We start from the raw sequence: 16,938 nt of genomic DNA, 5'->3' as shown, positions 1-16,938 counted from the left end.
ACGGTAGTTATGAGGAAATAAATGGCTGTGCTCTAAGCACCTGGCATGTGGTACTTGTTACAGCGATTTTAGCAAATGAATACAATTAGTGATCTATTTTATACCAGTCCCTCAGGCTGAGGCTCAGCAGTCTCGAGCATTTGCTGTCCTCCCAGACTTGGGATCCCAGAACCCACATCAGACTGCTCACAGTTACACGTTAGCTCTAGTCCCTGGGGATCTGAAGCCCTCTTCTGGCCTTCACCAGAACTGGCACACATGCCGCATAGACTCAGACAGACACATAGCATGTAAATCAATCTTAATACATATACACAATATATAAAACTTGTGACTCATTTCAAGATAGCATTTTTTTTTTTATTTAAAACAAACTCACAAAATCCATTGTTTTTGTCACATTTTGTTTTTTGACTGAACTTTAGCTCACAGGGTTTCCGGGTCAGCAATAGATATTCTGTGGCTAGTCACATGGCAGACTCTGGAGCTTTCTCTTCGGTCACTTCATGCTCACTGGACAGAACTCAAGGAGGTTTTTTTTTCGTGGAAACTAAGATGATACTTGAAATACAGACTGGTTAGATTATAACATTAAGCACGTTTTGGATTTTTTGTCTTCAGTGCTGCCTCCTAAATCCGTGGCAGCTAGTGAAAGACCAGAAAAAGCATCAGGAGTCAGCGTGATACAGTGCTTGTATTCTTACATCCCCATGGTATTTGTGTCAGATCTATACTAACAGGAGCTTAGAACAACTCCAAAGATTTGACTGTTTAAAACCAATTATTTATTCTCAATTGGCTTACTTAAAAACAAAATTCATGGGGTGGAAATCCACCCCACAGCTTACAGCACTTGCTCTTGGAGATCTACCCCACAGCTTAGAGCGCTTGCTCTTGCTGAGGACTCAGGCTTCATTCTCAGCGCTGACATGATGCCTCACAACCATCTGTAACTCCAGTTCCAAGGGATCTGAGGTCCTCTTCTGACCTCTGTGTGTGTACCAGGCACACACATGATGCATATATACACGCAGGCAAGGTACTCCTCATACACATAAATTGGGGGAAATTTGAAAAATAAAATTCAAGAGCCAGGTGTGTTGACACATGTCTTTAACCCCAGCCCTTGGGAGGCAGAGGCTGGTGGATCTTGGTGAGTTTGAGGCGATAGTGAATTCCAGGACAGTAAAGGCTACATGGTGAGAACTTGTCTCAAAAACAAAACAAAACAGCAACAGCCAAACAGATGTGGACACATCTGTAATCCTAGCACTCGGAAGGCAGAGCCAGGCAGATCTCTGTGAGGATTCATAGTGAGACTCCATCTCAAAACAAAGTAAAGGTAACTTTGATTCGCAGTTAACCAGTCACCATCTCATTGCCTGTCTCCGTGAGATTAAACAAGCTAGAATCTGAGCCACGAGCACAAACCTGCCGCCTGCAGCGAGCACAATGCTCTTAATTCTCAACGAATTCTCCAATAGACAAAAATCAGAAATAAATGTATACAAATGTCCCATCTGGGAAGCTCTATGGCCACCTTCAAGAGGAGTGCTAGTGCCCAGTTGTAGCCTCTGGTATACGCAGATCAGACTGGACCAGTCAACTCCACCCAGAATTATGCATAAGATCTCGTCCTGGGGGGTGATGGGGAACAAAACAGCCCTGAAAACCACAAACCTCTTACCTTCCCTGCTTGCACCAGCAAGGCAGCTTCCTGTGAGGATATGAGGTCTGTGTTTTTGTCAAGTGACACCCACCTGCCCACCCCCACACTCACGCATAGCAAACGCTGAATCCAGCTAACCTTTTCCATCTGTGGCCCCTTCTTCCTGCTTTCCCGATTCCTCTTCAGTCACCCTCACCTTCGCCTCATACTCCTCCGCCAGGGATTTCCATTCCACCCTGTTGTTCTGAAGGCCATTCAGCATGGGCGTGATCTCTCTGTGAAACCGAGAGAACTCCTGCAGAGAAGTTGAGGTGGGAGACTGGTTAATCAGATAGTTGACTCTCTGTAGCATTTCCTGTGCAGAAGAGAAGCTGTGAGGTGGGCTGGGGTGAGCCCGGCTGCTTCTGAAGCTTGGGAAAGGTGAGTGTCTTTGCTGTCTGTCAAGTAGGTCTGTGCATGGCTCGTATCTACGTTCTTGTATATTTTATTCCACTCTGAATAAGTAAATGTGTGTGCTCAGACTACTCAGGGGGTGGGATGACCTAATGGCTTTCTTCATTGGTAACTCTTTTAGTTTGGGTAGTTTTTACTTATTTATTAGATAAGATCTTGTTATATAACCCAGGCTGGCCTGAAACTTAGTATGTAGTGCAAGGTGACTTTGAAATCTTGACTCCCTGCCGCCTGAGTGCTGGGATTGCAGGTGTGTGCCACCACACTTGGCTCACTCTAATTATAGATTGAAAGAAAACTTCTCAATGAAATGATTATACATTTCATTCAAATAATTTGCTTACATACCTTATATACGAAAGTACAAACAAAATCAATAAATCCCACTTGAAGTTTTGGGAGTTCGTCCTTTTTGCTTCTGTCCATCATAGGCTAGAAAGAGAAGTGAATCCTTTTAAGGTGTTTTCCAGGGGTCTGGGGGTGGGTGGGGGGTGTCTAATAAATAACGCAGTGGTGAAAGGGTCTTTACAATTGGTTGCTGCTGCAGCACTGTTCTTTCCAGATCTCCTTGTTCCCAAAATTCATTTGCAACCAGAAGTGCTACCTGCAAAAGACAGAGGCATGGTTTGTGATACCCTCTGCTAGCCGAGAACTCTCATCATGTTAGCATGAGTGATGGCCGAGAGTAGGATTTCCAGCCAGTGCTTGAACTGTTGTCAAGCTATCTGCTCTGGAGTTATAAAAAGACGCCTACAGGAGGGTTCTGGACCAACTCTGAGGACAATGTCTTGAAGTTGTTTCCATCACTTCTCAATGAAGAGGGGGATGGGAGGATGTTGAGTTTCTCAAACCAAACTGCCTTGGCCCCTCATGATTTCCAAACCTGTTTTAATCTGCTGTGGTCGTCTTGCATAGGTCTACATATGGTAAACACACACACACACACACACACACACACACACACACACAAGAGGCAGTACACACATATCTTGACAGCAGTGAGAGGTTAATTCATATAATGAAAAACTAATATGCCCTGATGATGGACACTGGTTAGCTGACCAACACTGATGTAAACCAGGCTTGCCAAGAAGGATGCGATGAGATACTGCCTTCCTGATGCTAGTGGTACAGTGAGGACAGTTTGCCCTCAGCGTGGTACATACTACAACACTAACAGGCTTACTGCTATGGATGACGGAGGGAGAAGCAAAGAGATCCTTCACGCCAGAGGGAGCGGCATTTGTTGTACCATTGAGAGTGAGTGGTAGGCCTTTAGGTTAAAAAGGTGGAGAAACAGATTGCCTGAGGCCTATCCAAGAGTTTAGAGTGTACGATGAGAGCTTGGGGTGATGGGGAATGTCCCTAAGAGTGTGAGGTAAGGACAGGTATTGAATGACAAGCATGCACACTTTATTGGGGAGGATAAGCTTAGCTCTCCCAGTCAAAACTTCCTTTGCTATCACCAGATGGTTATTTCTGTACAAGTTTTATGAGAAGAGAGTAACTTCTTGTTTGTTTGTTTTCTGAGACCGCGTCTTGTTATATTACCGGGTGCAGCCTTGAACTCATAATCCTCCTATTTTAGTGTCCCAGGTTCTGGTATCATAGATGTGCATGCATCTTCATGTCCAGCTCAAAAAATGCAATCCTTAAAAACAAATGAATAAGTGCATTTGGAAACTTCTGCAGTGTATCATTAAGAATCCTTTCTAGCCATGGAGTAGTCACCAGAGCTCTCTAGATAATTCAGGTCAGAGGATGGAAGAGGACAGCGAGCCATGAATGAAGATCAGCTAGAAGGCCAGTATATACTTCCCATCAAAGACTGGATACATTTTTTTTTCCTTTTTAAGATGTGGTTTCATGTAGCCCAGGTTGGCCTCAAATTGAGTAGGCAGCCAAGGATGTCCCTGAACTTTTGAATCTCTTTACCTCTAAAGTGGTGCGATTAGAGGAATAAACCAACATGTCCAACTTTTTTGGTGCTGGATTCTGAATTCAAGGCTTCCTGCATTCTATACAAAACACTCTCCCAATGGAGGACACATCCTCAGGCCTATATATACAGGCTTAGCAGAGATCATATTAGGTGTGACAGGGAGGAAGTATTCCGAAATGATGATGAGCTCAAGGAAGACCCTGGATGTCTGATTTAAGCATGACATTATATGCTGGAACAATGCCTCAGTGGGTAAAGTGTTTGCAACACAACCCTGAGGAGCTGAGTTCAAATCTCCAGCATACATGTAAAAACCCAGTAAGATCTATAAGCCCCACATAATAATTATATCAGGATTCAGGTGAGCCCCTGAAGCTCACCTACCCATGAACCTAGCGGAGACAGCAAGTTTCAGGTTCAGTAAAGAGACCTTAACTCAAAAAATAAAATAAAATAAAATAAGGCAAAGAGCTTTTGGGAAAGACCTCCCAACTTTGGCCTCTGGTTTCCACAGGCACATGCATGGGTGTGCACTCCTGCACACACACACACACACACACACACACCAAGAATACAGAAGGAAGAGCATAATTTAAATGCTTCATTTTTGACTTGACAGTGAAGCTCGGAATGAGTAACTTCAAAGTATTTTAGGCTGATGGAATTTGGCAAAACCTCAGAGCGGGTCACACTTGCCTTCCCCAGCCCCTCCTCCCTAAAGCAGGTTATGAAGCTCGAGAAAGACAGCTTGACCTCGACCTTTCCCTGAAGCTGATCTGACAACCTCATTCAAGAGGTTCCCCTCACCAGGGGAGGAAGGGACCTGGAGGCAGAGAAGCCAAGTCCCTGAACAAGTTGCCCTGCTAAGGTCCCCGGGTTATTACCATTCTCCAGTTGTGTTTCTCCAGGAACTACATGTTCATCAATTCTTGCATTAAAATAGGGGAGGATACAGGGCTGGAGAAATGTCTCAGTGGGTAAGAGTGGACACTGCTCTTCCAGAGGACCAGGGTTCTGTTCCCAGCACTCACATTAGGTCACAACTTCCTGAAACTCCAGCCCTACACACACACACACACACACACACGCACAGACACACACACACACACACACACACACAGACCTGTGTGTCTCTGTGCAGGTGTGTGTGTGCACGACTGCACATGCATGTGTTTGTGCATGTGTGTGTGCGCACTTTGTGTGTGTATGTGTGTGTGTGTGTGTGTCTATCTGTCTGTCTCTGTCTCCCTCTCTCCCAATTTATATGTTTTTAAATACACAAAGGTAACTTGCTTGAGTTTACTTATGAAGGCCCCTGGGCCATGTAAAACTTACATAAATGTATATACATTTCCCCTTGCAAACTGTCTTTTCCTCGGGATCCACAGCCACAAACCAGAGACGGCTGAAAACAAGGGGTTTGCCCTCTCCCACAGTGCAGTCTTATGACTTTCTTTCTAAATGTAATCAGGATGGGCTGTTGAAACAAAGTAATCCTGGCTCTACTGCTGGAGGTCTCACCTAGATGTCACTGTGAAAGGGCAGCCTCTTCCATCCAGTTCATGAGAGGACAGGTAGCCAAGCACCCCCTCACCACCCTCACCCCAGAATAGATGAAGAACAGCCCTGAATGTGGACCCCCAGTCAGTACCTTCCAGAAAGTGAAGAGTACATTGTAGAAGAGACCGTGGGAGCAAGGCCAGCTAAGTAGAATGAACCATGCGTTCCTCTGGGACCTGTCCTGGCTTATCTTCCATACTGAGAAGATCACATGTTGAATTAATTTAATAAGCCTTATTATGTAGACCAGGCTATCACTGAATCCTGTCTCCTGCCTCAGCCTCCTCACGAGTAGTCAGTTTATAGGACTGAGCCATCATGTCTGGAGACTTCTACATAAAAATGTTACAGCTTGTCCAATAATAAGGAATTCTGCCCCCCATTTTCACCCTCACATGTTATTCTCAAAGTCTTCTGTGTCTTCCCTTGTTCTGGGACATGCTCCAGTGATCTGCTGGCCTGATGCTGTTTGTAAACATAAAATAGGACTCTGGAGTTGTCGGAGATCACAACGTGGCCATTCATAGGATTTAGGCAGCTCCCGATGCATGATAGGAAAAGAAATGTCACAGGACTTACCTGACTCTGCACCTCCCAGGGATTGGTGCAAATGGCAGACAGGTCACAGGTGTGTGGTCATAGGTATGTGAATGACAGGTCACAGGTGTGTGGCAGGTCACAGGTGTGTGGTGGGTCATAAGTGTGTGACTGACAGGTGTATGACAGGTGACAGGTCACAGGTGTATAACTGACAGGTCACAGGTGTGTAGCTGACAGGTGTGTGACAGGTGACAGGTTACAGGTACATAACTGATAGGTCACAGGTGTGTAACTGACAGGTCACAGGTGTGACCTGTGGGACTTGCCTGACTCTGCACCTCCCAGGGCTTGGTGATGGCAGACAGTTCACAGGTGTGTGGTCATAGGTATGTGAATGACAGGTCACAGGTGTATGGCAGGTCACAGGTGTGTGGTGGGTCATAAGTGTGTGACTGACAGGTGTATGACAGGTGACAGGTCACAGGTGTATAACTGACAGGTCACAGGTGTGTAGCTGGCAGGTGTGTGACAGGTGACAGGTTACAGGTACATAACTGATTGACAGGTCACAGGTGTGTAACTGACAGGTCACAGGTGTGTAACTGACAGGTCACAGGTGTGTAGCTGACAGGTGTGTGACAGGTGACAGGTTACAGGTACATAACTGACAGGTCACAGGTGTGTAACTGACAGGTCACAGGTGTGTAACTGACAGGTCACAGGTGTGACCTGTGGGACTTGCCTGACTCTGCACCTCCCAGGGCTTGGTGATAGCAGACAGGTCACAGGCAGTCATCATCATGGCCCTTATGAAGAAAAGAAGAATTACTAAACTAATAAATACAACATACTAAAAAATACAAAACGTGCTCTTTTGCCCAAAAGGAGGAAACATTGTGGTTGCTCACATGATGATCTCCTTTTTGGTCGGGTCGGCAGTTACGTATTTGATGACTTCTTCTTCACTTTGCATCTGCTCACAGGTATCAACAATCTTTTGAAACATGGTTCTCTTCCTGGAAAAGATACAGCTGTGCAACAATTTTTCCACAGAAAACGGCCTTAAGTGCTTGCCTTTCATATTCTATGCTCCCACTCTGTCTCAGGCTGTCTGCCGAGCAGAGGCCAAGAGCCAGGGGAGAGAACAGGGAATTCTGACTACCCCTGGCATAGAAAGGGCTGGAAGCAGAAAGAGTACAAACCACAGAGTGGGGGAGAACCCACAAACGTTTGAGACACAGAGGCCACAAACTGTACCAGCATAGCACACACACGCAACAGAAACACAGAAGCAGATGTTCACGGATGGCTGATCTCATCAGTAATTAGGAAAATACACATCTAAGCAAGAGGGTATCATCTAATACTCAATACGTTAACAAATGGAAATCCAAGTGTGCCCTGATCCAGAGCACTTCAGAGAATCCTGGCATACTGCTGGTAGGATGTCAGTGGTAGAGCCCGATGCTGCACAGTGGCATATACAAAACACATGTATACACCCACTCCCAGGTATAGGAACTTACATATATAATGCACAAGGATCTGCAATGTAGCATCATGGGCAAGCATAGAAATAAGACGCAATCTGAATTTATATATATGGAGGAGTGTAAGGGAATTATCTGTCTAACAGTTGAACACTGTACAACTGAAGCAAATGAATTGTCATTCTATTATTATTACTATTACTATTATTACTATTATTATTTGTTTATCTGTGTATTTACTTACGTGTGTGTGTATGTATGTGTATGTGCGTGTGTGTACGTGTGTATACGTGTGTGTGTGTGTACGTGTGTGTGTGTGTGTGTGTGTGTGTGTGTGTGTGTGTGTAGGGATAGGAGGCGGGGTGAGTGCACTTCTGTGTGTAAAGGCCATGCTGGATATCAGATGTCTTTGCTTGATGGGTCACTACTCATCCACCTTCTCTACCATTCCATCTCCATGCTAGAGTTACCGGTGCTTCCTGACACACTCAGCTTTGTGTATGGATGCTGGGGAATCCAAACTCAGAACTTCACGCTTATACGACATTTACTGAGCCTTTGGCCAGCCCTTTCATTAGGTCTTAATTGCATTATTGTTTGGCTTTGTCAGGGTCGTATCTTAAATCTGATGCACTAGTGAATGAATGTTGCAGTGCCTCAACAGGAATATTTTAAAACATCTAGAAGAGTCATCACCAAAGGCAAATCCTTACACAATGCTATGTGGGAAAAGCAAGTTATACAAAGATATTTGCAAACAGCCTGGTGTCAAACATGGGGAAAAATCGCACCCCATTCAACAGTACCACATAGGAACAGGAAAAGAGAGGATGGAGAGAGAGGATGGAGAGGATGGAGAGGATAGAAAGGATAGAGAGGATGGAGAGGATGGGGAGAGGATGGAGAGGATAGAGAGGATGGAGAGAGAGGATGGAGAGGATGGAGAGAGAGGATGGAGAGGATGGAGAGAGAGGATGGAGAGAGAGGATGGAGAGGATAGAGAGGATGGAGAGAGAGGATGGAGAGGATAGAGAGGATAGAGAGGATGGAGAGAGAGGATGGAGAGAGAGGATGGAGAGGGAGGATGGAGAGGAGAGAGAGGATGGAGAGAGAGGATGGAGAGGATGGAGAGGATAGAGAGGATGGAGAGAGAGGATGGAGAGAGAGGATGGAGAGGATGGAGAGGATAGAGAGGATGGAGAGAGAGGATGGAGAGGGAGGATGGAGAGGGAGGATGGAGAGGATGGAGAGGATGGAGAGAGAGGATGGAGAGGATGGAGAGGATGGAGAAAGAGGATGGAGAGGATGGAGAGAGAGGATGGAGAGGGAGGATGGAGAGGATGGAGAGGATGGAGAGGAGAGAGAGAATGGAGAGGATGGATGGAGAGGATGGAGAGGATGCAACATATTGGTATCAGAGACTCTCTTGGGAAGGTGAGAGGACTTTTCATGATGAAATGGGGATGGAGCGCCCCAACTGCATCATGACTTCCATTTCTATCCTTAAAAATGAAACTCTGAAGCACATGAGACTGGTGGGATGTGAGTACCCAGGCTGTGAGCACTGGGTACCTGGAAACCATGTTATTCTAAGCATTTGTCTCAGCTGAACTTTTTAATAGATTTTTAAAGAAGGATTAGCAAGGCAATTTTTTTTTTCAGTTTTTTGAGACAGGGTTTCTCTGTGTAGTCCTGACTGTCCTGGAACTCATTCTGTAGACCAGGCCTGCCTCTGCCTCCCAAGTGCTGGGATTAAAGGCATGTGTCACCACTGCCCGGCTGCAAGGCAAATTTTGACAGTGTAAAAAAATGTCATCTAATATGTGGATCCTATAAATAGCCCACCTTTTTCTAATCAATGTTCACCATGAAACCTTGTATTTCACTTAGAAGTGTATTGTGCATACACTTGGCACATCTGGTCTACTTGGCCCTCTGCTCTGTAAAACTCAAGTTTTTTGAGTTTAGTTTTTGTGTTAGAATCATCAAGATTGTTCAACCCAAAACTCTCACAGGATTAAATTTCTGAGGCTGAAATACCATATACCAGATTCTGGGCAAGCATTCTACCACTGAACAAGTCCAATTAAATACTAAATTCTGAACCATGGTGAGCCACCAGGACACAGAGCCACGTGTGTAGTTTTGTGACATTACTCTTTAGGTAGTGCCCACTCTTTCCTTCCATTTGAGCTTCTTTAGGTCATACGTTAACAGGAGAGGCTTGTATTTTCAAAACTACATCTCCAAAATAGAGTAAGTGCACTGTTTGACAACTATCCTGGGGAAAACTGGCATTCCAAAACGAAAACAGATTTGTGAGCCTGCTCTAAAACATTTTATGTATGTGTGTGGATGACCACAGAGGCCAGATGGGACATCATATCCTTCAAGGTGAAGTTACACACCATGGCGAGCCGCCCAGTGTGGGTCCTGGAAGCCTAATCCCAGCCCTTTGCAAGAACATCAAATGCTCTTAAGTAATGAGCTATTTCTTCACTTCTTTTAACTTCAGTGCAGTTCATGGAAGGCAGAACACAGGGCCCAAGGGCATTCTGACACCCAGTCTTGTACTTACTTGAAATAGAGCGCCAGGTCAGTTGCTATTATTGCAACCTCAAACAAATGGATCACCGTTTCAAACTGTCGCTTGTTTAGATTCTGGAAGATGTTTAAACTCTGTAAGATGAACAATTCACAATAAAGTATAGCCACCAATTGACCTTTGGTTCAACAAACAAACAAAGAAAAACAAAACAAACCACACTTAGCGAGATAATAATAGCCTGCCTTTCTACCTTTTTTGATGTCTGTTTTTAAAAATAATTTCTTTATTTTTATTTTGTATGTGCATTGGTGTTTTATGTGTATGTATGTCTGTGTAATAGTGTTGGAAGCCCTGGAGCTGGATTTACAGACAGCGATGAGCTGCCATGTGGGTGCTGGGAACTGAAAGATCAGCCAATGCTTTTAACGGCTGAGCCACCTCTCCAGCCCCTGACATCTGGTTCCTTGTTTTGTTGTTGTTATTTTTAATCTCATGGTTTAAGTAAACTTCTCTATTTTTCTTTGAGTAAGGTCATTTAAAATCTAAAAATAGGCTCAGCAACTCTGTCTCTACATCTTTAGAATAAATAATTTGTTCTCTTTCAGGACCATGTGGAAATAAAACAATAGCATAAAACTCACTTTTATTAATTGAGGCAGCGTAGTAAAGGATTTCTGGGGATGTCCAATGGTTAGGCACGTGGCACTGCTGACCAGCTCACTCTAGAGTAACCACGAAACCACTCACTTCTCAGAAACTGCCAACTACACTCGTACTCACGTATGCCGGAAAAAATAATGAACCTCTCCCATGGTCCTTAAACCATTTTCTTGCAATATTTTACAAAGAATTAGTAGATTTTTCTTGGACTTCTCATTAATAATCTCTTCATATATGAATCAGTTTCATTTTTTTTTCATTTTCTAAATTACTAGAATATAAAACTCAGAGTGGTTATTAAAAGCCATGATACTCTGGGTGGACCATTTTAGTTACGCAGGACAGATGCCTGACGTACAGTGGTATTGTCAAGTGAAGGCTGAAGTGACAAAGCACAGGGCTACTGCATTGGAAAGAGAGGGGCAACGGTCTGTAGGCCTGTGCGGAGAGACAGGAGGAATGTGCTGCAGAAAGGAATACTGAACTGAATTCCAGACTAATAAAAGCAAATGAGTATTTCTTACCCCCTACCAGCTTCTCAGTGCTTCATGAATACTCTTATTAATCTATGGAAAACCATAGCACAGAGACGTTAAGCAACTTGCTTTGGGTTAAACAGCCAGAACAGGGCAGACCTGGTATCTGAACCAATATACCCGTCTACACAGTAGGTGGTCTCAGCTTTTAATCCCACACTGCCTTTTGGCAAGAAGCCCAGGGCCAGGTCCCATCCCTACTATTGATAGCTGTGTGTCCTGGACACAGCCCTAACATCTGCCTTTGTTTTCTCAGTTGGGTAAACTTGTCCTTCCAACTGCCTACCACTTAGTCTGTGCTCAATAGAGACCTGTACAAGGACAATTCCAGTGAAGCAAACCTGGGGAATCCCTCTGAAATTAAAATTTTTACAAACTAACTCACTGTTGGTTCTTTGGTATGATAACAGTACTATAAAGAGTTCTGAGACCAGCTCCAGGTTCAAGTAAAATTAAAAAAAAAAAATCTTTAAACCAAAATCCAAATCTGGCTGTCAGTCATTCCAGAAGACTTGAGTTTTTGCTCACGAACTCAAGTTCCAGACATAACAAGTTTTCATGAAGGCCATCTTTTTATATCATCTGGTGCAAGAACTGGCATTTCGCAAGGCGTATGTAACTGGTAGGCAGGAATCTATCATTTATTTTGTTAAAATGTTGAGTTTAAGTTGGGTGGTGGTGGCACACACCTTTAATCCCAGCATTCAAGCAAGCAAATCTCTGAGTTCAAGGTTAGCCTGGCCTACAGAGTGAGTTCCAGGACAGCCAGGGCTACACAGGGAAACCCTGTCTTGACAACTCAACCAACCAACCAACCAACCAACCAAATAAACAAATGCCCACTGTGTTCATTGTTGTAGCAATAGTCAGTGTTTTTAGACGGCTAGACTCAAGCAATGGCCGGCAAACTCACAGATTACAGGGGAAAACCTATTCCTACTTGAATGTTCACAATGACGCCAGGAGACAGCTCAGTCCAGTCTAATGTGGGCTTTGTCTGTATGTTTTGTTTTCTTTCTTTCCTTTTCTTTTTCTTAAGACGTTATTATTTTTTAAAGATTTATTTATTTATTTATGTGTATGAGTGAGTGCTCTACATATATGCCTGCATGACAGGAGAGGGTATCAAATCCCCTTACAGAGGGTTGTGAGCCACCTTGTGATTGCTGGAATTGAGGCATGGTCTCATGTAGCCCAGGCTATGTAGCCAAGAATAACCTTGTATTCATAATGCTCTTGCCTCTACCTTCAAGTGTTGGGATTATAGGCATGCCACCACAACACTATGCCACCAGACTATGTCAGTGAAAGTCAACCAGTGTTAATGGAATGGCCATTTCTGGGTGGTAGAATTTGAAGGCCATCATTTCCATTCATATTTTTCTTCCATATTTTACCTATTACTTGAATTTTTATAGTGGACATAGGTTTTTTTAAATCCCAGGCTATTAATTCTTAAAATATATAAGCACATAATATTTCTTCTCCATATCCTCGTACATTGTTCTGAAAGCATTAGGTAGAGAGAGGCAGGTGTGCCAAAACAAATCGGAGGCCTGGTCTCTAGCCCAGGTCTAGCCAGACCAGCCCCTAATTGTTTAGCTGCTATGTGTATGTATGTATGAGTGTGAGTGTGTGTGTGTATGTGTGTGTGTGTGTGAGAGAGTATGTGTGTGAGAGACTATGTGTGTATGCATGTGTATGTTTGTATGTATGCATGTGTGTGTTTGAGTATGTACATGTGTGTGTGTTCCTTCAGATTTGACTAACAATGTCTCCACCTGTTCACTCAGATCACAAGCTGATTCCTGTCTGGTTTGGATCCAGGCAGTCCTGTTCATCAAACTCTATGAAAGATAAGGGCATTTTGGTTCAGTGTATTATAATAGGAGAAACAAAATGTCCAAGTGATGCCCACAATCTTGGCAGTGAGCCAAGATCACTGAATAAATTTCAAGGATTTCTTATGTTAAGAATACGAAAACTTTTAGTGGGCTTATTTCTTTACAGATAATAAAAAGAGGCATATATTGTTAACTAAAGTGTCAATTTTCTGTGGTCAATTTGACTGCTCATAAATGGGCTGTATGATTGTGTTGTCTAGCAACCATATTGACAAAGCTTTAAACATTTGCAGTTAGAGGTTGAGTAGCATTGTCCACAGGCCCTTGAAAAGGCAGTGCACATCACTGAAAGGCAATATTCCTCCTTAGCAAGAATAATAATCCTTCGCGTTGCCATCAATGCCAGGTGTTCCAGTTTGCGACTCCGACGCTGATCAACACCTTAACCAAAAGCAATAATGGAGAGGAAGGGGTTTGTTTTAGCTTGCAGATCACAGTTCATCACTGGGGGAACCCATGGTAAGAACTCGAGGTGGGCACGGACAGAGGGACACTTCTTCCTGGCTTGCTCCTCAGGCTCACTCTCAACAAACTTTCTTGTGCCACCCAGGACCACCTGCTGGGGGTGGCACAGCCGGCAGTGGGTTGGACTTTCCTATAACAATTAACAATCAAGAAAATGCCTCACAAACAGGCCCACAGGTCAAACTGATGGAGGTGACTCCTCAACTGAGGCTCCTTCCCCCGATGTGTGCCACAAGTATCCATCACACCAGGTTAGACTGCAAAATATATAACATTAAAAAAACACCCAGTGGAGGGACAGGACATCAAGTGTAGGGATGAGGTTGCCCTCCCACAGTCAAAATTTGTTCCTGTCTGAAGGAACTGCAGGGACAAAAAATGGAGAAGAGCCTGAGAGAAAGGAGGTCCAGTGACAGGCTCAAATTGAGATCCAGCTCAAGGGGAAGCCCAGAGACTTGACACTGTTACTGATGCTGTGGTATGCTTGCAGACAGGGGCCTAGCATGGCTGCCCTCTGAGAGGCCCAACGCACAGCTGAAAGAGTCAGATGCAGATATTTATACCCAATCAATGGACAGAAGCCAGGGACCCCTGTGGTTGAACTGGGGAAAGGCTAGAAGAAGCTGAGGAGGAAGGCGGGCCCCATAGGAGAACCAGCAGTCTTAATAAACTTGGACCCCCGAAATCTCTCAAACACTGAGCCACCAACCAGGCAGCATACACTAGCTGGCCCGAGGCTTCCAACACATACACAGCAGAGGACTGCCTGGTCTGGCCTCAGTGAGAGAAGATGCACCTAACCCTCAAGAGATCCAGAACCTGAAAGTTTCCTTAGAGAAAAATACTCATACCTCATCCTGCAAGAGAGTCTTGCTATATTCCAGGTGATGTCGCTCTAAAATGGAAGTCCCATGAAGCCTTGCAAGTGGAGATGTGGACCTAGGAAGAAGAGTTTCATCAGCCCAGAGATTACACAGAAATCCATACAATGCAGTGTCTTTATAATTCTAGGATTTTTCTTTGTGTCTTGTCTCCTTCTCTACTCAGTGCCTATGAAATAGCCAAATATTGGGAAAAACATTTTTAGCTTAGAAAGTAAGAATGTATTACAGGATGGCACACGCCTTTAATCCTAGCACTTGGGAAGCAGGCAGATTGACCTCAGTGAGTTCAAGGCCAGCCAGGTCTATATAATGAGTTTTAGGGCAACCAGATCTACATAGTAAAGCCATCTCCAAAAAAATAAAATTGTAAAAAGGTGGGGGTACTCCAATATATAAGTTATTGAATGATTTAAACTGTTAAGTATGGTCTATCTCATGGATATAAAGTCTTAAGGTTCTCTGGGCTTGTGGTGCTGTTCTATGACTTATGTAACAACTAGCAACTGTGGAAGTCCATGAGCTATCTGCATAGAAAGTTTCCATAAAGAGTTTCCACGCAGGGTCTGGGGGTTACAAATCTGTAACCAAGAGGATGAGATAGAAAGATCGAGGCCAGCCTGGGCTACATAAAAAAAATCCCTGTCTCAAAAACAATAAATTAATTAAAAATAAACAAATAAATATACAAGATCCAGGAAAAATGCAAATCAGTATAAAGTGTCCCTTCTTTCTTCCCCAAGGCAGTAGTGTAATGTTTAACCATCTCCATTTGATAAGGACTAAGAATAGCTCTTTGTGAACGAGGACCCCACTCCTGGTACCGTTTGTCTTCAGTGCCTCCTGTGCTGGGAGGGGAAACACAGTGAACATGAAAAGGTAAAGGGGAGAAAGAGCAACAAGAGGCTGAGACCAAAATCCAGCAGGTCATGGGAAGATTCTCCATGGAAATGCAAATAAGCATTTTTAAGGAAGATGTCAGAAGCTTGGGTTGCCACCTTAGAGAACTTTCATTTTGCTTCACAAAGAGTGCAACTTTGTTGGTGAGGACACATTACCACATCACCAACAGGTGGGGTAAACCAAAATTGATCATTGATCATTTAAAACAAACATTTCCGTCTCTACACCGTGTCTGCACCAGAGACTTCAATTTAGTTTCAATTAGACAAGAATGGAAATGTTTAAATCTTTTAAGAGATTGCAGATTGCTCACCTCTACATAGGATATATAGTCTACCCTCTCTTCTCATGGCTCAGGGATCACTATGCAAAAGGAATAGGTATCTTAAAAGCAGAGGTCAGGGTGAGTCCAAGAACCAGAAACAGTAGATGCATACAAAGAAATACTGACTTCTAGATGTGGCAGGGTGACTGCACATTTGAACTATGCAAGCCCAAGCCAGACCAACTCCCAGTATGGAGTGAGAGCTGAGCACAAAATCCCACTTCTAGGTGTAGAATTACTGGCAACTGTCAGCTGCTGGGAAAAAAAATGGCCAGTTTTCTCTAAGTGTGCACACCCTGATAAATTGATCAGGCTCTAGCAGAAGAATATGTGGGAAGCACAAATTGGTTTTCGTGGGAAACAAGAGAGAGGGTTGATCTGGGAAGAGTTGGGAGAAGAGGGATAAATATGATTAAAATGTGTACAAAATTCTCAACGAACTAATAACAAATTGTAAAGCTTTTTAATTGGTCAAATTTGTTACTGGGAAGCTAAGTATTTATTCATTCTGGAAATAACTCTTGACATATTACTGCTACATTGGGGAATGTTCCACTACACAGAGAGGTTGCCCAACAACAGAGAGCAGTATGTTCATCTAAAGTTCTACAAGCAGTTTAAAAGTTCAGAAAATGGGGCACACTGATACCTGGGCCCTTAGACCAATGCACCCGGGACACACAGCACATACTTAGAACTGAAGCAATGGAGTACATCATTTGGAAATGCTGGGAATAACTAGCTTAGATTCTCCAAAAGCAACCGCCCTGAGAGACACAAAAGGGCAAAGAAGCTAGCCTAGGTTAAAGAAGGTTAAAGCTATTCAACAGTGATATGCAATAAAGGACTCTTGATTATATCTCCAGTCACTGATGGGGTGTGTACTGTGAAGGACAGTATTAAGATAATTGCAGAATGTTCAATTAGTTTGTATCACCTTAATATCACATAGCACACTGGAAATCGTCTTTGGGGTCAGGGTGGGGTTGCTGTGCCTCTGTGTGTACCCACCCCTCTGTGTGTACCCACCCCTCTGTGTGTACCCACCCCTCTGTGTGTACC

General features: G+C 43.8%; 1 protein-coding gene across 1 annotated transcript in view; it reads right to left on the bottom strand.

The window, feature by feature from the left end:
* Nucleotides 1-390: 390 nt before the first annotated feature.
* The window catches only part of Pde6c (phosphodiesterase 6C), a 65,992-nt gene continuing 49,444 nt past the window's right edge, over nucleotides 391-16,938 (bottom strand). Inside the window, exons 16-23 of the mRNA XM_031390212.1 lie at nucleotides 14,619-14,706; nucleotides 10,233-10,333; nucleotides 7,073-7,180; nucleotides 6,907-6,970; nucleotides 2,652-2,726; nucleotides 2,471-2,554; nucleotides 1,808-1,964; nucleotides 391-645 (exon numbers count right to left, since the gene is read on the bottom strand). Of these exons, the coding sequence (XP_031246072.1) occupies nucleotides 584-645; nucleotides 1,808-1,964; nucleotides 2,471-2,554; nucleotides 2,652-2,726; nucleotides 6,907-6,970; nucleotides 7,073-7,180; nucleotides 10,233-10,333; nucleotides 14,619-14,706 (739 nt within the window). The 3' untranslated portion in view covers nucleotides 391-583. The remainder of the gene's footprint in view (nucleotides 646-1,807; nucleotides 1,965-2,470; nucleotides 2,555-2,651; nucleotides 2,727-6,906; nucleotides 6,971-7,072; nucleotides 7,181-10,232; nucleotides 10,334-14,618; nucleotides 14,707-16,938) is intronic.

This window comes from Mastomys coucha, unplaced genomic scaffold (genome assembly GCF_008632895.1).
Source record: "Mastomys coucha isolate ucsf_1 unplaced genomic scaffold, UCSF_Mcou_1 pScaffold21, whole genome shotgun sequence".
NCBI classification, from domain to species: domain Eukaryota; kingdom Metazoa; phylum Chordata; class Mammalia; order Rodentia; family Muridae; genus Mastomys; species Mastomys coucha.
This window is presented reverse-complemented; position numbering and strand designations above follow the sequence as displayed.